General features: G+C 37.5%; 1 protein-coding gene across 1 annotated transcript in view; it reads left to right on the top strand.

The window, feature by feature from the left end:
* The window catches only part of ASCC3 (activating signal cointegrator 1 complex subunit 3), a 270,899-nt gene extending 246,242 nt beyond the window's left edge, over nt 1-24,657 (top strand). The window contains exons 38-42 of the mRNA XM_083371881.1: nt 13,432-13,583; nt 15,498-15,639; nt 21,817-22,026; nt 23,351-23,526; nt 23,611-24,657. Coding sequence (XP_083228007.1) covers nt 13,432-13,583; nt 15,498-15,639; nt 21,817-22,026; nt 23,351-23,526; nt 23,611-23,758 — 828 coding nt within the window. The 3' untranslated portion in view covers nt 23,759-24,657. The remainder of the gene's footprint in view (nt 1-13,431; nt 13,584-15,497; nt 15,640-21,816; nt 22,027-23,350; nt 23,527-23,610) is intronic.
* Nucleotides 24,658-25,807: the final 1,150 nt, after the last annotated feature.

The raw sequence follows: 25,807 nt of genomic DNA, 5'->3' as shown, positions 1-25,807 counted from the left end.
GGGTGCTTGAGGGCTGAGCTAGGCATTTGACCTCCGCGCCACCATCCAGCCCCCTCCCCCATGGCCTGAGAGGAACAGTGAGGCTTCTCCGGTGGACCATGCCTTGGCACTTCCCTGGTCCCATCTCCTTCTGCCAGAGACCCGCCGATCTGTCCCACTCCTGCCCAGGCCCCCAAAGGCACCCTTGACACAAATGATGTAGAACTGGCCATGCCCACCCAGTAGGCCATAAGCACTCCAGCCATGCCCAGCCTGGCCACACCCAGCCTGCCCCCCGAGGGCAACTGCAATGCTGATGCGGCCCTCAATGAAATTGAGTTTGACACCCCTGGGCTAATCCATATAGAGTGTCACTACCATCTATTTTGTTTGCTAATGTGTTCCTTAGAGCCTAAAATGGAGTACATGAAGCTAGAGTTAATAACAAACTGGCAGGTAAGAAACTGCTATGTCATCATTGCAATGGAAACTTGGTTAAAATATTTTGTCCCGGATAGTGCTATTAGCTTGGGTAGAATTTCAACATTTTGGCTTATTTTCTTTTGAGAGCAGGCATCAGAATTTTATTTTTTAATGTGTCCAGTCTATTTACAGCAAAATATGACAATAAATCTTATTTTATCTTATCATCTTATCTTTGTGACAGCTGGATGTATTTCTGAACTGTGGGATGAATACATAACTGAACAGGCTCCTAGGAAAGAATGTATATGTAAAACTCAATCATGTCTTAGCAGAGAATCCATCCCGTGTGAGCCCCATCATCCATCTGTGGCAGGAGGAAACCTGTTCCAGTCGGGGGGGGGGGGATTATTTGATCCCCTGCTGATTTTGTACATTTGCCCACTGACAAAGAAATGATTATATAATGTTAATGGTACCGTAAGTTTATTTTAACAATAAGAGATAGAATAACGACAAAAAAAATCCAGAAAAATGCATTTCAAAAAAGTTATAAATTGATTTGCATTTTAATGAGTGAAATAAGTATTTGATCCCTTCGCAAAACATAACTTAGTACTTGGTGGCAAAACCCTTGTTGGCAATCACAGAGGTCAGACATTTCCTGTAGTTGGCCACAAGGTTTGCACACATCTCAGGAGGGATTTTGTTCCACTCCTCTTTGTAGATCCTCTTCAAGTCATTAAGGTTTCGAGGCTGACATTTGACAGCTCAAACCTTCATCCCCCTCCACAGATTTTTCTATGGGATTAAGGTCTGGAGACTGGCTAGGCCACTCCAGGACCTGAACCACTCCTTTGTTGCCTTGGCCATGTGTTTTGGTCATTGCCATGCTAGAATATCCATCCATGACCCATTTTCAATGCCCTGGTTGAGGGAAGCAGGTTCTCACCCAAGATTTGACAGTACATTGCCCCATCCATCTTCCCTTTGATGCGGTGAAGTTATCCTGTCCCCTTAGTAGAAAAACACCTCCAAAGCATAATGTTTCCACCTCCATGTTTGATGGTGGGAATGGTGTTCTTGGGGTCACAGGCAGCATTCCTCCTCCTCCAAACACGGTGAGTTGAGTTGATGCCAAAGAGCTCGATTTTGGTCTCATCTGACCACAACACTTTCATCCAGTTCTCCTCTCAGTCATTCAGATGTTCATTGGCAAACTTCAGATGGACCTGTACATGTACTTTCTTGAGCAGAGGGACCTTGCAGGCGCTGCAGGATTTCAGTCCTTCACGGCATAGTGTGTTACCAATTGTTTTCTTGGTGACTATGGTCCCAGCTGCCTTGAGATAATTGACAAGATTCCTCACCGTTCTCATGATCATTGAAACTACACGAGGTGAGATCTTGTATGGAGCCCCAGACCAAGGGAGATGGACATTTATTTTGGATTTCTTCCATTTGCAAATAATCGCACCAACTGTTGTCACCTTCTCACCAAGCTGCTTGGCGATAGTCTTGTAGCCCATTCCAGTCTTGTGTAGGTCTACAATCTTGTCCTTGACATCCTTGGACAGTTCTTTGGTCTTGGCTATGGAGGAGAGTTTGGAATCTGAGTGATTGATTGATTGATTGCTTCTATGGACAGGTGTCTTTTATACAGGTAACAAGCTGAGATTAGGAGCACTCCCTAGAGAGTGCTTCTAATCTCAGCTCAGTACCTGTATAAAAGACACCTGGGAGCCAGAAATCTTGCTGATTGATAGGGGATCAAATACTGATTTCACTCATTAAAATGCAAATCCATTTATAACTTTTCTGAAATGCGCTTTCTGGATTTTTTTTGTTTTTATTCTGTCTCTCGCTGTTAAAATAAACCTACATTAAAATTATAGATTGATCACTACCTTGTCAGTGGGCAAACGTACAAAATCAGCAGGGGATCAAATAATTTTTTTCCCCACTGTCTATCTGACCCAAAGATTTCAGTCGTGTTGTAGAGAAAGGTTAGTCATCTTCCTTTCAAAGACTGCAGGGACTCAGTACAGAGTTTGTGGCATATCAGTATGTACTCAGTTACCTTTTTTTCGCTCAGCTGCCTCTTTGTGGAAGAATTTGAAAATTACTGCCTCTAACCAGTGAACATAACTTGCTGTGCTCAGAGTGCAACTCCTATGCAAGTGGAGAATAGAAAAATGGGATTGTTGTTCTGGGGGGGCTTCAGAGGGGACAGGAGGGTGTCACATCATCATTTGATAAAATACATCTTTTTGTGTGTGTGTGTGTGACATGCTTTACGTTTAACTTTAGGAAATCTTTTAAAACTGTGATGAAGATAGACAAACAGGTACATACTGTATATCTCAACATTTTATTTTTTTCCCCCCTCGATCCAAATGAAAAGGATAAGCTGTCACTTTTAAACTGAGCCTTTCCCACATAACCGAAACCAGCTTTGTGTACTTTTTTTAAACTCTACATTTCTCCAGGATCAGTGTAATTTAATTGAAATAGTGCTGCATGTGTAAACAGCTCCTTTGTTTAAAGAAGATTCTACTGTTTAGTTTGCCTTAAGTAAATGCAGCCTTTTGTTTGTCTGTAAAACATTTGGTTAAATGTACAGGCGAATATAGACAGCTAAGCATTCCTCTAGTGGGCTGTATGAGAAGTTTGAAATACATTCTAGCATCAAACTGCAGAGTAAATACCCCCCTTTAAAATCTGAAAAGCAAACCACAACACTAGATTCTTTTATAATTAAAAAACACTATAGTTCCAGCATTCTTGGTGTTCTTATAGTTTTGCAATATTTTAATGGTCATTTTTCCAATCTTAGAAATTTCCTTAAGGTCCATCTTTTGCTGTTAAAATCAGAATGAGGTGGAATGTGTTGACCTGCATACTTTTTAGTGGCGTTTGTCAAAATTCATCTTCCCTCTTCTTCCTCTCCTCTCCTCTTTCCCTCACCACTCCCCTCCCGTTTCTCCCCACTTCTCCTCCTCTTTCCCTCCAACCTTCCGACTTCCTTCCCCCTCCTCTACTCTCTTCCCTCTCTCCTTTCCTTTCTTCCCTCCCATTCCTCTTCCGATACAATTCAGGGGTAATGTCTGAGCAGCTCCTCTCCTTAGATTTTCAATGTCTATATTAGGTATGATAATATCCTTATCTCCTCATTTTTCTTCTATCTAAATTAGTGTTAGCTGTCTTTTAAGCATATTCTCTTTTTCACCCACTCATAAAATTTTCCCCAAATTTCATAGAATTCTGACTCAGTCTTATCTTTAATTATCATTGTTAATCTATTCATTTCTGCACATTCCATTATTTTCCTGATCACCTCTTCTTCTGGAGGAGCTTTCAGTGCCTTCCAGTTTTGTGCAAACACAATCCTAGCTGCAGTGGTTATATGAATAATCAAATCTGTGCTATATTTCTCTGGTAAAATACCCAACAGGAATATTTCTGGTCTTAATTCTATACGTTGTTGTATCATCTTTTCTATCCATGATTTGATTATGTTCCAATAGGTATTAGCTTCTGCACACGTCCACCACATATGATAGAAAGAGCCTGGTATTTGATGGCATTTCCAACATTTCATAGATCTGTCCTTAAACATTTTAGCTAGTCTTTCTGGAGACATATGTCATCTGTAGAACATCTTGTACATATTTTCTTTATACGCTGTCGCCATTGTCAGTTTATAGTTTCTTTCCCACAATTGCTGCCATCTATCTAATTCAATCGTATATCCAAAATTTCTTGACCATTTTATCATTGACTCCTTAACTTGCTCCTCCTCTAATTTCCTATATAATAAGTAGCTATACATTTTTAATCCATTTTTCTTCAGTTCCTGTATTTCATCTAACTCTGTTCTCCCCAAATTAAAACCATCTATTTTAGCATCTTTTTCATATCTAGATTGTATTTGCGTTCTCATGTACCAATCCATCTTTATTCCTTGTTCCTCTAATTGTTCTTTGGTTTTCAGCTTCCCCGTGTCTGTTAGTAGGTCTTTATATCTTATAATGTTTCCCATGTTAAACATATTGGGGTGTATTAATGCTTCCATCGTTGTGAGCCAATCTGGAATCCTCAAGTAATGCTTCCTCTTTATTTTCTCCCAAATCATCAATAAAAAATTCCCAATATGATGTCTCTGGAAATAGCTGTGTATTCTATTTTTCCCATACCATATGAATGCATGCCATCCCAACTGTAAATCATGTCCCTCTAATGTCAATAATCTAGTATTCCTCAGTAAAATCCATTCTCTCATCCATGACATTACTGCAGCCTGGTAATATAATTCCCAATTAGGTAAGCTAAACCCACCTTTGAGTCTTGCATCCTGTAACATTTTTAAATTAATCCTTGCCTTTTTCCCCTGCCAAATATATTTCAAAATTATTTTATTTAGCCCCTGAAAATATTTCTTTTCCAATCTTATTGGTATTGTTGAAAACAAAAACAACAATCGTGGTAATATATTCATTTTGATTATTGCAATCCTACCTATTAATGATAGTTGTACCTTTTTCCATTTATCCAAATCTACTTTGATTTGTCTTTTCAATTTGTAATAGTTATCTTCTTTAATTCTTGTACATCTTGCTGTCAGGTGAATCCCCAGATTTTTACCTTCTTTACAATCTGTATCTCTAACTTTCCCATCAATTCTTTTTTTGTTTTTCAGTAATATTTTCCACTAACATTTTTGTTTTATCTTTATTAATCTTCAAACCTGCTACCTCACCATATTTTTCTATTTCTTCTATTAATACAGGTCCTGTGTCTAGTGGCTCCTCCAAGATAAATACTAAATCATCTACAAAAGCTTGTAGCTTATATTCTTCTCTCTTAACTTTCATACCTTTTATATCCTTATTCTGTCTTATAGTTCTATTTAGTATCTCTAGTGTCAATACAAACAATAATGGGGATAAAGGGCATCCCTGCCTTGTTCTCTTCATAATGTTAATCTTTTCAGTCATATCTCCATTAATCATTATTTTGGCTATTTGCTTATTGTAAATTGCTTTAATTACATTTATAAATTTCTCCCCAAAATCCATAATCTGTAGTTGTCTTATCATGAATTGCCAATTCACATTGTCGAATGCTTTCTGTTCATCCAAAAACATCAATGCCATCTCTTTTTCGGGATGTGTTTCATAATATTCTGTGTTTAATATAATTCGCATATTGTCTCTAATCTGTCTTTTGGGCAGGAATCCATTTTGATCCATATGTATAAATTCGTTTAGGAACTTTTTAAGCCTTTTGGCCATGATTGATGCGAATATTTTATAGTCCACATTCAGCAAGGAAATCGGTCTATAGTTCTTTATTTTCTGTATTTCCGTTTCTTCCTTTGGTATCAGGGTAATAAGTGCTTACAACCATGAATCTGTTATCTTAGCTTCAGAGAGGAGTTCATTATAGAGTTCCAGCATTACATTGCCTAACAGTTCCTGCCAATGTTCTATATAGTTCCGCTGGTAGCCCATCTGGTCCTGGTGTTTTGCTATTCTTTTGTTTTTTAATTGCTTCTGTTAATTCCATCATTGTTATTTTCTCTTCTAGTAGCTTTTTAAATTTCTCTGGTACTTCGATCAGAAGGTCGGCAGTTTGGCGGGTCGAATCCCGAGTGCCGCGTAACAGAGTGAGCGCCTGTTACTTGTCCCAGCTTCTGCCAACCTAGCAGTTCGAAAGCACATAAAAATGCAAGTAGAAAAATAGGGACCACTATGGTGGGAAGGTAACAGCGTTCTGTGTGCCTTTGGCGTCTAGTCATGCCAGCCACATGACCACGGAGATGTCCTCGGACAAGCGCTGGCTTTTAGGCTTTGAAACGGAGATGAGCACCAGCCCCTAGAGTTGGAAACGACTAGCACGCATGTGCGGGGGAACCTTTACCTTTACCTTTATCATCTGAAACTACTTGTTGCTTATATAAATTCTCATAATATTCCCAAGCTATTTTTTTCTTTTCTTCATTCCGGTGTTGTAAAGTCCCCTCGGCATCTTCCAGTTGTTTAATCCATCTCTTCTCTTTCTCCTTTTTAATTTTATATGTCAACCATCTCCCTGGTTTGTTTGCATGTTCAAAAAAGGTTTGTTTAGCTGCCTTTATTTTCCTTGCCACCTCTTCATTTTCTATTAAGTTCATTTTATGCTTGTTCAACTCCATTAAATTTTTTATCTTTTTGTTTTGTGTATCTTTCTGTAATTCTTTCTCAAGACTCTTATATTCTTCCTCCAGTTTTTCCCTAATTTGTCTTTTCTGTTTAATCTTTTTCCCCATATAAGACATAGCAAGTCCTCTCATGTACGCTTTCGCCGTATCCCAGACATTTTGAAGTGAGGTATCTTCTGTTTTGTTTTCCTTAAAGAAGAAAGTCATTTCTTTTTCCATATATTGCTGGAAGTCTTTTTCATTCAATACAGTTTGATTTAATGTCCATCTTGTTCTTTTTTTTGTCCTTTCCTTGTAATTGTGACTGGGTTGTGGTCCACCCATGTGCTTGTTTCTATGCTTATATTTTGTGTACTTGTAAATAAGTCTATTGATGTCCATATCATATCTATTCTCGACCAGGACAGGTGTCTGTTAGAATAGAATGTATACTGATTCTTTTCCGGATATTTTTCTCTCCAAACATCTAGTATATTTAATTTGTCCACCATATTATAAAAAGATTTTGGAAATGTTCTCCTTAGGGTCTTTTTTTTTTTGTCGTATTATAATCCAGCCCAGCCTTTAAAATAGCATTGAAATCTCCAATCATACATATCCTTTCGCATTCCAATTCTATTATTTTCTGGTGTAATTTTGAATAGAAATTTTCTTGGTTTTCATTTGGGGCGTAAATTGCTACCAATAAAGTTTTTTTACAATTCATAATTACTTCCACCATTAAAATTTGCCCTTCTTCATCTGAATATAACAATATAGTTTGTGTTGCTTTTTCAATATATAATACCACACCTCTTTTACTCTGATCTGCAAGTGAGGTATATAATTCTCTCAATTTTAGATATTCTAGTAGATTTTTATGTTGTTTCTTAATATGAACTTCTTGTAAACAAATTATATCCATTTTTAATTTCCCCAATTTATTTAGTGTTCTTTTTATAGCCGAATTTAGTCCATTTACGTTTATCAAAATTGCTTTTATTTCTTCTTCTATGATTATTTATTTGAAGTTTTAGTTGCTCTCGTTATTCTCATCTCTCTTTGCTCTTTTGCCTCTTTTGCTCTTGTCTCTTCTCTCAACACCCTTTCCTCCTGTTCTATGCTATACTTACTGCGTTGCTTCTCTGTCTCATCTCCTTACTGTCTGATTATTCTTTCCCCTCTCAGCCTTTCTTCTTCTTGCTGCCCAAAGTATTGATCATAGAAAAGTTCTGCTTTCTCTATTGTGTCCAGTCTATGTCTCTGTTCTTGCCAATTTATCATTACTCCTTCTGGTATTAACCATCTAAAATTTATCCCTTTTTTAATTAAGCATTTTGTCAGAAATTGATACTCCTTTCTCAGGTCTCTCACTCTTCTTGGGATCTGTTTTAACATCACTATCTCTCTTCCTTTGTATTTTATTTTAACATTTCTCAGCTTCTGTAGTATATCTACCCTTAATGCTTTTTTAGTAAATCTTATATACACCTCCCTGGGGAGAGTATTCCTCGTTGCATATCTAGTGTGTATTCTAAATATCTCATCTATATCATTAATTATATTTTCCTTGCTTTCCTCCAATGCTTCTGCTAATATTCCTGCCATTACATCTGCTAGATTCTCTCCCTTTTCTTCTTCAACATTCAGCTCTATCCATGTCTAAAGCAATGATCATTTTCTCCTGGTTCCTGTCTGTTAATGTAAGTTGGTTATCAATCTCCTCTAGTCTCTTATCTGTTAATTCAATTCTTTCTTCCGCTTGTTGCAATCTTTGTTCAATCTTGTTCAACATCTATATGAAGCCGCTGGGTGAGCTCATTCGTGGTTTCGGGGTGGGGTATCATCAGTATGATGATGATAGCCAGCTTTTTCTTTCCACCCCGAACCAACCCAGTGATGCCCTCAACGTGATGTCCCGTTGCCTGGAAGCGGTCCAGGTTTGGATGGGGAGAAACAGGCTTCATCTCAATCCTGCCAAGACTGAGTGGCTGTGCATACCAGCATCTCAGACTAACCAATCTTTTCCATCGTTAACTATGGGGGGGTGAGGTGTTATCCCCCGTTGATAGGGCCCGCAACTTGGGTGTCCTCCTGGATTCACGGCTCAGTTTGGAAGATCATATAGGAGCCGTGGCCAGGGGGGCTTTTGCCCAGGTTCGCCTGGTGCTCCAGTTACGGCCCTATCTGGACCGAGATGCCCTATGCACAGTCACCAATGCGCTTGTGACCTCCCGGCTACACTACTGCAATGCTCTCTACATGGGGCTGCCCCTGAGGACCACTCGGAGGCTTCAGCTGGTGCAGAATGCAGCCGCGCGAGTTGTGATGGGAGTCTCCCGATACTCCCATGTAACACCTCTTCTCCGCGAGCTGCATTGGCTTCCAGTTGCCCTCCGGGTGAGATTCAAGGTGCTGGTGATGACCTATAAAGCCCTAAATAGCATGGGCCCGGATTATCTAAGGGAGCACCTGCTGCCAGCGTCAATTTCCCATCGTCCTGTGCGCTCCCACAGGGAGGGCCTCCTCAGGGTACCGCCGGTCAAGGATTGCCGACGGGCGATCCACAGGGGGAGGGCGTTCTCTGTGGGCGCACCTGCCCTATGGAATCAACTGCCAACGGAACTCCGGACTGCCCCTGACCTTTGTTCATTTCGCCGGGACCTAAAAACCTGGCACTTTGAGCTATCTGGTCTGGACTGAGGGGTTTAATATTTTTAAATTGTGATTTAATTTTTGCGACTAGACTTAATTTAATTTATTTTAATTTTATATTGGATTATTTTTAAATTTTGCCTTGTAAACCGCCCTGAGTCCTTTGGGAATAGGGCAGTATATAAACCGAATAAATAAATAAATAAATTTTTCTCCATCAGTTCTTTGACCTCTTTTAGGTCCTCTTCTAGTTTGCCAATCCCTTCTTTGAAGTCTGTGTGTAGAGCTAATATCATATTTTTCAATTCCATGTTGGATCTATCTTGCTGCATTGTGTTGTCCAGTGATTTCTGTGCCACCGGACTCTGTGATATTAGGGCAGCTGTTGCTGGGTGTGTTGTGGTCTTCTTCATTTTCTCCAGTAGTTTGTAATCCAAATGTCGATGGGGTATTATAATCCAAATGTACTCCAAAAAAAAAGGGAGTACAAAAAATTTCAGTGACAAGTAAATGTGAGAACAAAGGGAAAAGGAAAGAAAAAGAGAAGGAAAAAGCCAAATATCTTTATATCTAAAAAAAAGAAAAAAAAGAAATTAATCCATACAGGTTACGCTCTTTGTTCATTTCAGAGTCCAAAAGAAAAAAAATCAAAGTAAAAAACAATCCACTATTCCGCAAACTAAAAAAACAGACTCTGTAAACTTCTTATCAGTGAGTCCAGCAGCTGTCATTCAAGGTCACTTACTCTCCCTTTTTTTTCTTAAGCTTCAAGGGTATTCTCAGCCGAAATACTTGATTCATTGCCTTCTTTTGCCTTCCATTGTTATCCGCTGCTGCAGTTCCAGGAGAGGAGCAGTTTAAAAATCCGCTCCCCCCCTTCTCCACGGCTTCAAATTCTTCTTATTCCCCCCCCCCCAGTTTCCAGCATTTAAGGATTCTCAATCTTCTCACCCATGCAATCCTCCAAACTTACTTTCAAGATCTTCCAAGTGGCCGCCCTGGCTTGTGATGGCTCACAATGGCTGTCTGACAGCTGCTGGTCCGGGAAGCTTCCGTCGGCTCTCCAGGAGGTTGCGATCCCTCCTGTGCTGCCAAAACTGTGCCTCCCTTCTTCACCGTCCCTACAGGACAGCTCTGATCTGTCTGAAACTCAGACAGATCGCTCAAACAGCTGAAAAGCGACAATACTTCGGGAGCTTCCAAAGGATGTCATCCCGCCACGGTGCTGGCACTGGCCCGCCTCCCATCTCCTCTCCTTATTTGCAAGAAAAGAGGACTGATGGAAGAAATTGCCAGGTGCTGTGCAATTAATGACTTCAGAATCTTTGATAGATGATGAATATGAAGTTGCAGGTTGTCATCTGCTATGCCACAACTACCAGGGAGAAATAGCTAGATTGGTTCTTTGTGGGGAATTTGAGATGATAAGAATTGAATGATAACAGAGATAAACATATCACCCAGAGTAGAGATTCCAGAGCTTAAGAGTAGAACTTGTTATGTGTTTCAATAAGATGATATTCAGATATTGGCAGGGTACACAAAATAATTTCCCAGAAAGTTCACAAACATTCAGCTCCTAGTAGTTAGCATTACTCTATAATGAAGGATCTCCATAAAGCTAATTCTGTTGTCTCTCGTTTGCATTCAAGCGAATTTAGTTTATTTGCATAAAATAAGTGTCTATAGAAGCTACTTTGTCACTGATTTGAATATATTTCTCCCATAAGCAAGATACGATGTGAAAGCACATTCTTTTTTGTTTAAAAATAAAATAAAATATGCACATATCCTTTGTGCTTGTATAAAAAATTCATCCTAAACTTTGGCCTAGTTCAAATATTCCTGTATTGCTTGAAGGAAACAGAACATCTAGCTGGGATTGGCAAGGTGTTTATATCTCATGCCAGTGTAGTCCTTCAGTCCTGGGGATCGGTGTTACAATGGAAAATAACTCCTAGTAGTCCCATCTTAATTCAGGTTTTCCAAAGAGTAAAGTGTCAATGAAGGATTAGTCAGAGTGCTGGTAGTTACATTTGAACTAAGACACAATCTCTTGTTACATACATTAAATAATAATTAAGTTTTCAGTGCTGTATGCACTAAATTGTTCTTAGAGGAAGCTGTTAGCAAGTTTGGTCCTGTACAGCAGGGCTTTTCAACTGGTGCTACACGTACCACTGGTGGTACGTCAGCACCTGGCAGGTGGTATGCTTACAATGGGTTGAAAAGCACCGTAAAAAAACATGTTAATAAAAGTGTAGCATGGGGATGAGCTCACGCCTACTGCTTCAGTGACTCCATCCAGCCACCTAATTCTCTGTTGTCCTCTTCTTCTCTTGCCCTCAACCTTTCCCAACATTAGGCTCTTCTCCAGTGAGTCTTAAATACATCATCATCATCATCATCATAAAATAATGAGAACTAAAGGCTCAAAGGGAAGGCAGATTAGAAAGAACAAGACCTTTTGGGGTCTTCAATTCCCTTCCTGTTAAGAGTTCCTTAATAAGGTTTGCTCTTTCTAATATCAATAAAGGTGGTGTTTCCAGAAAATATGTGAAGAGCTGTAATTAGTGATTTAACTATGTTATGTTTTTGGGTGTATTTTCATTTATATATAATATATGTTTAACTGAGGAGGGCTTGGAGAGGTAGAAGTAGGCAGTATGAAGGCTTCACCTTGCCCTCCAGATCTCTGACTCCCCTGCAGATCTCTGGAGAAAAGGAAGAGCTGGCAAGGGAGCTGTGTGACGGAAGGCTGCCTCAACAAGCCAGCATCCTTACCACACACAATTGGAAATGGGAATTCCCTTTCGAGAAGGTCAGCCTCCCTTGTGCAGGACCCGGGAGCACTGCTCCCCTGCTGCCTCTTCTTGATCTCTAGAGATCTGTCAAGATAGAAGTTGGACTCGGAGGAAACTGCTTCCTGCAAACGTCCTCCACCTCCTGCTTTGCCAGGAGGGGGCATCAACGATGTCTGGGATTGGGAAAAGAACATCTCTTTAGCGTGCTACACACACACACACACACACAGAAAGATAGAGAGAGACATTCCAAGCTTGGAGACTTGTATCCACATCTGAGCTAGCAAATTGCCAATCATGCATGGGCTTGGGGAGAAGGCCCTCTCCTCCCTCTGTGGATAAAAGTCCCCAAACATGGTGTGTGTGTGTGTGTGTGTGTGTGTGTGTGTGTGCATGCATTTGGCTGCTAGCAGTTTGGGGAGGCGAGGAGTTTGTGGGGCACCAAGTTGTCCCCACATCGAGTTAGCCAGTGCAACTTATTCTGTTCCAACCCAGCTGTCTCGTGTCAACTGTGTCCAGTGAGTGGCCTTGAGCAGGCCACGCCCACCTGCTAGGCAACTGGGGGTACTCAAATATTGCTATATCCTAAAAGTGGTACAATCTCTGAAAAGGTTGAAAAGCCCTGCAGTGTTACAGCTCCAGATCCTGAAATGAGTTATAGAATTTTGATTTCCTAACTTGACATAGGAGAAGGAAAGGATAGCAGGTCTACCATCAAATATACAAGTTTTGTGTGTTCTAAATAATCATAAAGAACTCTATGCCAAAAAAGCTTCCATGTGTGGCTTTCTTTCACGAAGTAAATATGGTAGTCAAATATTAAAAATGGGACAGTAAGCTATGGGTGAAGCCAGAAGTTCCTTAAATAAATTATAACAAGATAGTAAACACATTCTTATGCTTAGTGCTTTTTTTAATAAAAGAAAAAGGTGCCGGAACTCACACATGTCATACAACCCACCTTGCATACCCTATAAGGTTCCATCCAAAAAAGGTGCAGGAATTCCATTCTGAGCGTTCTATGAGGAAAAAAGCCCCTGCTTACGCTCATTTCAGGTTGGATTTTAAAAAGGGCCTTATGTTGTGACAAGATAGGCAGGGTGACAAAACAATGGCTTCTCATATAAAGGAAATTAGCCATCATAAAAGCTTGCTGCCTTTTCCATTTATTTCTTTGTTTGTTTACCTGGTTATTATTTAGTTTTATATGACATTTTTTGCTGTTACACATGACATATTTTATTTCCATCCATAAAGATTTTAATCTCATGTTCAACATCATATAAGCATTCATAATAATAGAGAAATATGCATCCAGGGTCGTAAAACATATTTTAAAATAATTTTGCATTTATTTGTATAATTATTATAGTTTTCTTCTTGATTTAGGCAATGTTGGATTTTGCAGCAAATGAGGGCTGGTTGGTGACAGCACTAAATATTACCAATTTGGTACAGATGCTGATTCAGGGACGATGGATCCATGACTCCTCTTTGCTTACTTTACCTAACATAGAATATCACCATCTTCATCTTTTCAGGTATACAGTTTATTATTTATAAAGCTGGTCTTTATCGTGCAGGATAATATAATGTTGCTGTCTGTCTACTCTCTTGTTGTTGAAACTTGTGGTATAACATTAACATTATTCATATCTCAGTCACTCACATACTTCGAATATTTTGTCTTCTAATGGTTCTTACCCCTTTCACAACACTAGAATTTTCCAATAAAGCTGAATAATTTGAGAATGAAGAGAGACCAACGGAAATGCCTCTTCATTTTACCATACTAATTTTGTACTCTTAAGATATATCAAATCTAGCAATGTCTTCTAAATTACACATTTTTAAAGAGATTAAGCAAACTGAATGAGAATAAAGCTATCAGTGGATAGCAGTTGTGACACCTACATATTACCTGAAATAGCCACGGATAAATAATGTCTGTGAATATGAATGGCTAAAGAATGAGACCGAATGTATTATTGTACTCACAACCTGCATATTGGCTTCCCATATAATGTATATCTTGTTGCCAGATGTGAATCAGAATGTTGAACTAGATAAGCCCATGATACGATTCACATTTCATGAGCTACCTTCATATTTATATCAACAAACTTCATCTTACATAGTGGATGTCCTTTCATGGATCTCCTCCATGCATTTATTTTGAAATGTCAAGTTAAGCAAATTTAGAATTATATGCTTATCAAGGTTAAGGGAAATAGAAGTAGAAGAAGACAACAGATAAGGTAGATAGACAAAGTTGGACATGTCACTCAAGTGTCCTTTGAAAAGCTTTGGTTTGTCATCAAGAGCAGGTTGAGATGGAGAGCATATGTCCATGAAGTTTCCAGGAATCATGTTTGATTCAGTGGCACTTAACTAATTCTAAGAGAAAGGGAAGACAAACTTATTCAAACTTATTTCTATTCTAATGCAAACAGCCAGCATCGGATCAAACTTTGATTTCCATACAATTTGTTGATTATATACAGCATTAAATGTTGCTAGTCTTCTAATAAGTATGTAAGCCTATCAAATGCCAAATCTTTCCATTTTTGTGCCTACAATAATCTCGCTGCAGTTATCATATACAAAAACAAAGTTCAATGATTTTTTTCCAACTATATGTACATCAATCTCAAAAAGAAAGATGTCTGATCTCAATTTTATATTAATCTTTATAATTCTCTGAATCGGTATATGTATTACCCACAATGGAAGAATGGTTGGTGAAAATGATGGAATTTTGATCACAGAAAAGCCAACCCCTCATGGATTTTTTGCAGAAAAATATAAAAAAAATGTATATGTGGCTTATGGTTTTGATGATTAGACATGACAGATTATAGATAGAAGAGAGTCATCTTGTAACCATAAAAGATGTAAATTTGTAATTGTACTTATAAATTTAGTACAATTTGTATTGCTGTGAAGAAGATTCTTCATTTACTTTTTTCTTTTCTTGTACTTTAACCCTACTTTCTGATTTTTTTACTTTTCTTCTTACTTTATATGTTTTTCTTTCTTTTAAAAATGTGTAGTAAAATCATACAAAAACAAAATAAGCCTATGAAAGAAATCACCGTCATTAATTTTAAATTGTAACTTAAACTAATAATATTAATCTGCATGATACTGTTAATCCATGCAGTTTAAAACAAGAGGTAAATTGCTTAATAATCTGAAACCTTGAGCTGTGGTACAATTGTCAGTGGCAGCTGGCAGCATGGCAATTTTAGAAACAGTCTGCCATTTTAACATTATTAAATTGAAAAAGTATGGTTGTGAAAGACTAAGACAACCCTGTACTTAAAATAGCTTTTACATTTTTTTTATTTTAAAAATGTCTTTGCGACTTCATATTCTTATATCTGATTTTTTTTAAGGAAGGAATATTCCCTGAACTGAAAATCTTAATGATCGTATGTTTTCTATTTTATTAGGAAATGGAGCCAAGGGAAAAGAAAACATGGTTACCAAGGGCCTGTTGAATGTCTTCCTGAACTGATAGCAGCCTGTGATGGAAAAGAGGATATTTTTGCTTCCATTGTGGATTCTGATTTGACTTCTGCACACATTACACAGGTAACAATTGTCTGTCTATCCCACTTAATATTACTACAGAAATAAAAATGCATGGTATAAATGCAGTAGCTGATCATCTTTCTTAGAACTGTATAGAAGATTTGTAATAGCTCAATTCAGTCTGTTCTACAGCCTAAATTTCCTCCTGCCTAACCATTCTTTCTCCCTCCAAATTCTGCATTCTGGAGCTCAAACTTACTGGTCAAAGCCAGGCATGATTGCTTTGGGCCAAAAGTTCACACACACTCATTTGTAAGTGGATTGCAAAGATATCCATTAACTATTTGTGGGATCCATGCTGTGCAATTGCTCTAAGGTCAAAGAGGTCATTGAGTTGTTCATGCTAATCCAGTATAACATACTCACTGAGATGCGGGTTTTTTATTTATAGACCCATTATCTAACCAGCTTTATTTTATTTCATTTTATGTATTAAAAATTAAATGGCCTCCATCTTACAAAACATATTCTACTGTAATTTATTGCTTTATTCACAGTTCTTGCCATTTCCTAATATATAGTTCATCATTTAAAAAGGATTAGAAATATGATACAATATTTCTGTTCATCAGTAAAGAATCTTTGCTTATAATAGATCTTGAGTTCCCTGGCATTTTAAAACCACAAAGATACACTACAGAGTGGCTAGTGTATTCTGCTATCCACTTAGTCCACAATTGTCAGTAGACATGTATGACTCCTCAGATACCTATCTATACACTGTGTAAATTATATTTTGCATGCCTTGGTTGCTTTTTGTACAGCAGAAATTCCTGGAAAGTAAGGTGATATTAGTAATCTTGCTATAGAATTTCTTTAGGAAATCAAACTAATATTCTCCCTTTAAATTCTGAGAAAATAAAACTAGGTGGCATTTATGCATATATAACACCACGCATATTGATCATAATAGTGAGACATATTTAAATAAAAACAAAAGCATTATTATCACAGATTTTAAATGTAATATATGTTGACTTCAGTCCAAGTTATAGATGTGTTGAAAAATTAGAACATTGTTATAATTAGTTCAGGGAAAACTCAGAAGTAAACTAACTTAATTTATTTGCATAAATTGCCGTTCTGTTATCTTTAAAACCAAATGCAAATTGTCTCCATCTGATACGATGATGGTTATTTGGCTCAAAAGTGCTTCAATTTGCGTAGCAATCTGGTGTCGTCTCTGCTGTGAGACGATCTCAGGTAACATACAAATCCTGAATTATTCCAGAAATTAGTATGTTTAAAGCATCAATTTAAGTGCTAATTGCAGTAGTAATGAGAAAAAGCAGTACTACTGTGAGATTTGCATCTACTTCCCCATCAGTATGCCCGGAACAGCGGCTGACTGGCAGAGGATTTGGCTGCTAATTAAATAATTGTATGCATGGTAGTGTTCGCGTCTGATTCAATAGATGAAGATTAATCCTCAGATAAATATGTTTGGCTGGTATTGAAATGTCTTAGCAGTTTCTTCAAAAATAGCTTTTGTGTATGGGACGCGTCCATCTCTTTCATGTGTCTTTTTAACATGTCAATAACATAAACCGCTTACACCACACATCTAGATGCCTGTAACTGTAAATAAAAATACATTCTGCTACAACATAAAAGCACTCAATGAAAATGAGCACTGAGGAAACCTTTTATTGTACTTTGCTCTTAAATCCATCACTCTGCTACATGTGTATACCTGCCACATACTTTTAAAAGGGAACCTATGGTAGAAATACGTTGTTGAGATTAATTGGGCTTAATTTTTCATCTACTTCTTTCTAACCCTACCACTAATCCAATTAAATAGAAATCTGTATTAAATGCAAATCACTTTAGAAAGGAATCTAATCAGCTCTTGCGATAAGGGCCACATCCACCAGCAACAGAGTCCAAAAGGATGGACTTCTCCCTTCTGTTGCCTGCCATTGTGTACAGGCAAGGAGTATGATGGATGTCAGAGAGCTGGCATCCTCTGGATCAGGGGTCTGCAACCTTGACAACTTTAAGACTTGTGGACTTCAGCTCCCAGAATTCCTCAGCCAGCTATGGATGCTCTAGATCAGGCATGTCAAACTCGCGACGTCGCGTGACTTATCGTGATTTTTCCCCATTGCCGGCAATGGGGTGAGCGCGGTTTCGGCGTCACACATCCGGCCCGTGGGCCGGCAGTTTGACATGCCTGCTCTATCTAGATGCTGGATTTGAGAATGAGTGTTCTACATACATTCACAAGTATGTACCCACTTTTCATTCCCTGACCAGATCTATATATTACCAAAACAAGAAACAGGCTTCCTACCCAAAAGACATGGTCCACTGCATCACTCAGGAGGGAGAAAGACAAGGAAAAAATTAGTGGTTAAGATGTTGGATTGGTACTGGAGAGATCTAGGTTCAGGACTCTCCTTAGCCTTGGAAGCTCCGTGAAGAAAAGTTGGAGGAGGAAGTGCTGTACACACCACTTTGAAGTCCTGAAAAGGGTAGATGAGGTAGAAACTATGAATAAGGTTTGCATTTGATACACTAGAAATCTGTCAAAATGGCTTTATAGGTTTCTATAATAAACAAACTTGTCTGAGATTCTGGTTCCTTGAATTAATTGATTCATTGCATTGCATTAGCAGCCAAGGAAAACCCAACACTGGAGTTTACAGAATATTAGAAAGAAAGGATTTTTTTTCTCTCAGATATCAATAACAAAATATTTATTTAATTTTTATGTTACAATTTGGAGACTGATTTCCTTGTTGAAAGAGGCCATTTTTACTTTTTTATTGATATTTAAGCTTCAGACAAAGCAATAAATGAATGCCATATATATATCTATATCTATCTATCTATCTATCTATCTATCTATCTATCTATCTATCTATCTATCTATCTATATATATATATATATATATATATATATATATATATATATATATATATACACACACATACATACATACAAGCTGAAAAGTTTGTATATGTGCATGTGTTACACTAAGTGAGAATTTGCATGTTGTAAGGGTGTAATCAGCTCATATAGAGAGATGTGCAGTGTTGAGTTTAAGTAGTCCTCGCTGCTGAAGCAGTGCTAAAGTTTTAGGTAAACGAGGTTTTTACTTGTGCTAAATAATAGATTCAAAGAATAGAAAGTCCAAAGAAAGAGAAAAATCCAGTGTCTTTTGTCTTCAGAACCAGAGTATCCACCAAAGCTTTCCGATCCAAGAAAACTAGGTATAAAATGAGACCTGCAATGGCGAGTCATGAACCAGATTACATTCTCCATTTTCAGGCTAATTCCTTTGTTGAAGGTTTTATGGCCACAATAAGTAGCTTAGTTTTTGTTTTCTGCTCCTTTCTGCTTCACTCCTTTTTCTACAATCTAACCCCTAGGGTCTGCATTTCTGGGGGATGCTGGGCTAATGTTGAGTTTTGGAATATATTTAGGTGCTGGCCCCAAATAGCTGCTGGAATCCCGAGTGCCACGTAACAGAGTGAGCGCCTGTTACTCGTCCCAGCTTCTGCCAACCTAGCAGTTTGAAAGCACGTAAAAATGCAAGTAGAAAAATAGGGACCACTACGGTGGGAAGGTAACAGCGTTCCATGCGCCTTTGGCGTCTAGTCATGCCGGCCACATGACCACGGAGACGTCCTCGGACAAGCGCTGGCTCTTCAGCTTTGAAACGGAGATGAGCACCGGCCCCTAGAGTCAGAAAGGACTAGCACACATGTGCGGGGGAACCTTTACCTTTTAAATACTATGGGAGCGCAGGACCAGTTTAACAGAACGCTACCTTATCTTCTGGCCCTTTTCCCAAATAATTCTCCCATTCCCTCATACTTAAGTTTGTTCTTTTTAGAACAGGAGGTCACACTTTCTTACAAAGCTTTGGGCCAATAGTCATCCTTCATTTTATTTTCTGAGAAAAGCTTAGGAGTATATTTGAAGTTAAAAGGCATTTCCTAGGTTAGAGATTATGCTGGAGGTTTTTTACATTGCTTCATTAGCTTGCTGGGACTCCATGTGGTAACTAAAAAGGGGAAGTGGAGGAGGGAGGAGCCCGGCCTTCATTCCTGACTAAGAGAAATGCCTCCAGGCCAGTTGAAGTCCACTGAGCCATTTTGGGAGATTCAGGATCTTGTTAGTCTTGTCAATTTTTCTGGGCCAATGACAGCCTAACAGTATTATTAAAAATTTCAACAACATGGGTCTGTCACCTTGGTAGCTGAAAAGAAATTTGTGAATGATATTTGGGGAAGCTTCTATATACGGTAGATTCTTTCACTACAGGAAGTGGAAGTACAATAAGCAGACTTCTTAAGAAGGCCTTCTTAAATGAGAAAATGCATATAAGACTTCAGTAGCAGAATTTCAAAATGGAGCCTGGAGGATAACTAGTAACTTGAGTATCAATACTGTTAGGCATATGGTGTTAGCCTACAATGTTGGGTTGAAAATATATTAACCATGATGTTATGTCTTTAAGATGTTAATTGGCCAATGGGTGTGTTAAGTGTTCTCATGGCCATAAGAGGGAGCTAGTAACGTAGCTTCTTTCTCTCTCTGAATTCACTGCTCTCTACTATTACTGTTTTTGCTCTGTTTTGCTGTACTGTTGGTTTACTACTGTGATAAACCTGAACAACTGTGTATTGACCTCTGGACCGGTAAGAAGACTTTGTATTTTGGATTACTCCTTGGACTGTTGCTATTGTGTATGACCTGGACTGTTTATTTTTTACTGTGCATTTTGTTTTTACACCACCTCAAAAGTAAACTACTTTTTGCTTTTACAGCTCAGTGTACTCTTGTGTTTACTGTGTGACTCTTACTGCTCTCAGTACCCTTCCTTGTCTGTGCAAGTCTTTGGTAGCACAAAGAGACCTCTGCACAACAAATTTCTTAACAAATACGATAATTTATAAAATATATTGTTACTGTTATTACACTGATTGAAGTTGGGGGGAGGAATCTTTTGCACTCTAATCCTTTTTCTGTTGATAGCGAAAACAGTGAGAGAGACTCTGACAGAATATTCCCCTAGCATTCTTCGACTCATTGTATTCTCTGAAAACCAAATCAAAGTTAAAGAAAGTGGAGCAGCTAAAAAAACACCCTTTTTTTTAAACGGTCTGCTTTAAAACAGTCTGTTTTGTTATACATGATGCAGAGATACTTGAATCCTTTATGGAATCTAGAAATATAGAAGTTGAATCATCAGACACAGCCAATGTGTTTGTAACCTTCCCTGCCATCTTCCCCATTGACTTATTTATGAATTGCCCATAAGGAAGGTTGCAAATGATCACATGACCGTGACTCATTGTGATATTGAAATCACGAGCCCTTGTATCTGAGCATCTGGATTGTGACCGCAAGGACACTGCGACCGCTAGAATTTCACAGACCGATCGCAAGTCCCCCTTATTCAGCAGCAGCAGTCACTGAATGAGTGGTCATAACTTGAAGACTACCTGCCCTGGTTCTTAGCCTTTATTCAGTTTGCAGCATAGCTCCATCTGATCAAGCACATACACAACTGTTGGCACATATAATCTGGAAGAGTATAACAAAATATAGCCCATGAAATCATTTTTAAGAACATTTAAAGATTCATTTTTTTAAAAAAAAAAAAGTCCAGAAACTTGGAATTATGGATAACTTTAAATAAGAATTTAGATTTGGGATAATTATGTCAAGTGATCTTCTTAATTCTGTATTTGCCTTATCATTAATCAGTGTTTCATTCATGGATTGTGTTGGGGAGAATTAATTTAGAATATAATTATAAATAGAATTCAATTGATAACATACTTACCTTAAGATAATTTGTAAAAAAAATGCTGTAAAGTAATCTTAGTAAATCATATCTTGTACTCTTGAGTAGTTTCATGCTTATTTGGATAGAAGTAGCCAAGGCACAGAATATTGATTGTAATCATTTGTGTTGTTCTGTTAAAGTACTACTGACCTTTGTATAAGAAAATCTTACTTATATGTGATTCTCCCAAGGAAACCTTTCTAAATGATCTACATTCTATTGTCGGTGCTTCTTTCTATGTAACTTTCATGATCTATCAAGCTAGAACTTTGGGGTGGGGAAGCCTGTGTAGGCTCAATTTAATATGGTATTTTAATAAGGCTGGAATAACTGGAAACATTTATTTTCTTGCTTTTTGTTCTTTTCACAGGCTTGGCATTACTTGTCCCACTTGCCAGTTATAGACATTAGTATGATTATTAAAGGTTGTTGGGATGATACAGTTTATAAACAGAAGGAAATGATTGTACCAATGTTGCCAATGAACATTCGGGATGATAAAAAATGGATGAAATTGCATGCAGATCAAGAATATGTTCTCCAGATTAACTTGCATAAATTGCGTATTGGTTTCACCAAGGTAAGGTATCCTAAGCCACAGGTGGCATGCAGAGCCCTCTCTGTGGGCATGCGTGCCATCGCCCCAGTCCTAGGCCTTCAGCTGGGTTTTATAAAACCTTTTCAATTTAGGCCTCTGCTGCAGTATGCAAAAAAAAAAAGTTCAATCAATCAATTTCAATTTCTCACGGGAAAAAAAGATATTGCAAAGTTGGAATTGCTTGATTAAACTTTTTAGTTGTTTTTAATTTTTGTAACTTGTTGCATTGTTTTAAAAAACCTTGTGAACCGCCCTGAGTCCTACGGGAGAAAGGCGGTATATAAATGGAATTAAAATTAAAAATATATAAAAAAATAAGTTTAATAAAATAAAATAAAATAAAAATAAATAGTCCCACCCAGTCTGCCATTACCATCGCAGCCACACCCACCCTATGGGCCTCGCCCACCCAATGGGCCATGCCCACCCGGCACCCAATGATACATAAGTGGGTTTTGGGTTGCAGTTTGGGCACTCAATCTCTAAAAGGTTTGCCATCACTGTCCTAGGCTATCGCTTAATACCCATTTTTAAGTTATTTTTTATGTACTGTATATTTTAGAGTCACTATAACAGACTTTTTGTAAATCAGTCTTATATGATTAATATTTTGCTCTTATATGGCTTGTGTTTTTTCTATTAACTTTAGTATTTATCAGTTGTGCAAATGGTGATGGCTGGATAATTGGGTCCTATTTTACTCCATCTGCTCCCATTCTTTCATACTGTTTTGAAAAACTAGTGTCAAAAATTTATACCATGTGAATAAATCAGTATGTGGGTCACTTTTTGTATTTTTAAAAATAATTTTATTAAAGTGTTTAAAAAGAAACAGAGAAAACAGTATACCAAAGCAAATTAAGACAGTAATACATACACACTCAACAAATTAATTAGTTATTAGAATACCAAAACAAACAAAAGGAAAAAAATAAATCCATAAAAATTAATATAATAAATTGACACGAAACAACTAAGCATATCACATATTTATTTAATAACAATAAATCTAATTATGCATACAAATTATTTTTCTGACATACTATGAAATATATGCCAAAGGTAACATCATTTTTATGAGTAAAAATAATTAGCTTTTTCAAAAATTGACATTACATTTAATATTTCTTGAATTCTGTCTTTAATTACTGAAGTAACGGTAGTTTTCTAGTCTCAGTGTCATTTGTTTATTCTCGTATCAAAGGTAGCCAGTGTTCCTGAAGGAACGGCCGTTTCTGTATTTTATATTTTGATACGGAGAATACATTTATATAAGTGAGAAGTCTTAAATTATATTTTCTTTCAGGGCAAGCAAGACACCAAAGCAATCGCACCTCGATTCTCTAAAGTCAAGGATGAGGGATGGTTTGTGATCCTAGGAGAAGTGGACAAAAAAGAGCTGGTGGCTCTGAAAAGAGTTGTCTATGTCAGAAATCAGAATGTGGTCTCAGTTGCTTTTTATACCCCAGAAATTCCTGGAAGGTAAGATGATGTAGCTTGGGTTTTTAAATTATTATTTTGAAAGAAGATTTGGAAATGAAAACCAATGTCCTTTCTCTCTTCCAGATATATCTACACGTTGTATCTTATGAGTGACAGTTACCTCGGAATTGACCAACAGTATGACATTTTTCTGAACATCTTACCAGCTAGCAACTCAGCACAGGTCAACGCTGAGATCTCTGATATTTTTAATGACTTGGGCTTGAAATAATATGCCATATGGACTTTCCTTTTCTAGCATTTTCACTCGGGGAATAGGAAAGTATGTTTGCCTTAGTGCAATCAGCATCCAGCTTCAACACCAGAAAATTGAAAATGACTGCTGTATTGATTCTGACGACAGAGTTAGCCTCAGTGGCCTTTTTGACCTGATAAACCAGTTGCATTTTTAAACATTAGTTTTGTAGGCTTGTAAAAGTAGATCGGGTTTTCTATTAATATATATGTCACCGTTTCTTCCAGACAGATTGATATTTGTCAGGAATAGACATTTTAATTGGCAAGAACTTATTTTTCCATTACTTGTCAGGAAGTCTTCTCGAGATCCAAAGATATAATTTGTATAGATATAAAGGAACTACCTGTGCAACTGAAGAAGCCACAAAAGTAATTACTGCTCCAAAAGAGATAAGCTGATAACATCACAAGACGATTTCAGTGATGTGGACATGGCCAGTGGATTTCACTCACAGCCATTTGGTACATCTAATCCATTTCCTACCCTAATAATAAAAATATTGCTAGGATATATCACAAGATTTTGTACTGAAGACAAACCCTTGTGACAAATCTGTCATCTCACAATTTTCTATGTGAAATATGTATGACATGGAAATAAAGTTCAGCACTTAAGAACATTGTGTGTTTGCAGAGTCACTGGAACTTCAGGATTTTTCAAGAATTTCAGTAGTCAGAGTATATGTACTACAAAAATAATCAAGCTGGTATACAGAGCATTAAAATAATCAATTATATCTTGTTAAACATTTAAAGGGTTTCTTTCAGAACACATTGCATCAAAAGGTTATTTTTGCAAAACATTAAAGCTATTGTAAAAACACTAAAAAAAGAAATATCCAAAGTGATTAATTAAATCCTGCAATAAATACAAAATGTTCACAGAATAAATTGCAATGCAGTTTTTGCAATATGTAAACATTTTTTTCTAAAACATAAGATATGTGGAATTCTATATACACTGCCTGGAATACTTGTACAACAAATATTGTTAGAAGGAAATAATTTACTGCTAGAAAAAAGTAACCCTTCAGTAGTAGTAAAAATTTTAATAGTAAAAATTGGTTATTTCGCTTTCGTGATTTTTTTTTGAGGGGGCACTGATGCAGTAGTTCAGACTTTTGTCCTATTAGCAAGCAGCCAATTTTATATTAAAGTAAAGTACTTTATATTAAAGTACATAGCACAGTAGATAGCATAAATTTTTCTGACATTTAACAGAAGATTCCTAATTCTTCCCTGTGTTACTGCATATCCTTTGACATTATTTTGATAGTAATCGGAAAATAAATATTTTGTTCCAAATTTCTAGTTGTAAGGAATTGGATTATTCAAAACAATGTGTAGCACAAAAACCTCATGTTATTTTATTTTGTTCTAAGCTCAGATTATTCAAAATTGGTCTTTCATACTTGGAATGTTTTAAGCCCAATTTATTGTTTTGGTCAGTTGCAAATGTTTAGACTGGATTTGGCATTCTTATCCTACATATTGAGTCTTTCCCAAGGACCTGGGTTAGGCAGATGTTCTTGTTTGATGGTATTAAAGGTGTCATCAGCAGGATATGTTGTGACAAGTAACACTGCCTTTTGCAATTGATTGTGCTTTTTTCAATGCCACTGATGTTCAAGTGGTATTCCAGATGTTTTGGGATTGCACCCAAGGAACCTATTATTAGTGGTGCTATCTTTGCTTTCTTCTGCTGCACTCATTTCATTTGCAGACCTTGATATTTTGTGATTTTCTCCAATTCTTTCTCTTCTATTCCGTTGTCAAGTACTACCACTTCCATTATCCATTTTTTTTTTCTTATCAGCAGTTGTTACGTCTGGGGTGTTGTGTGGTAGTTGTGTCTGTCTGAATTCTAAGGTCCCAGAACACTAGCTTCCTCATTTTCTATCTATTTCTGTCTATTTTGTGGTCCCACCAGTTCCTTGCTTGCAGACAAATGTTATCCAGATCTTCCAATACACCATTGTTGCTACTTTGTCATGCCATTTTTTTTTTGCAGTCAGCCTGTGCA

Source organism: Vipera ursinii (genome assembly GCF_947247035.1).
Source record: "Vipera ursinii genome assembly, chromosome: 1".
NCBI lineage: Eukaryota > Metazoa > Chordata > Lepidosauria > Squamata > Viperidae > Vipera > Vipera ursinii.
This window is presented reverse-complemented; position numbering and strand designations above follow the sequence as displayed.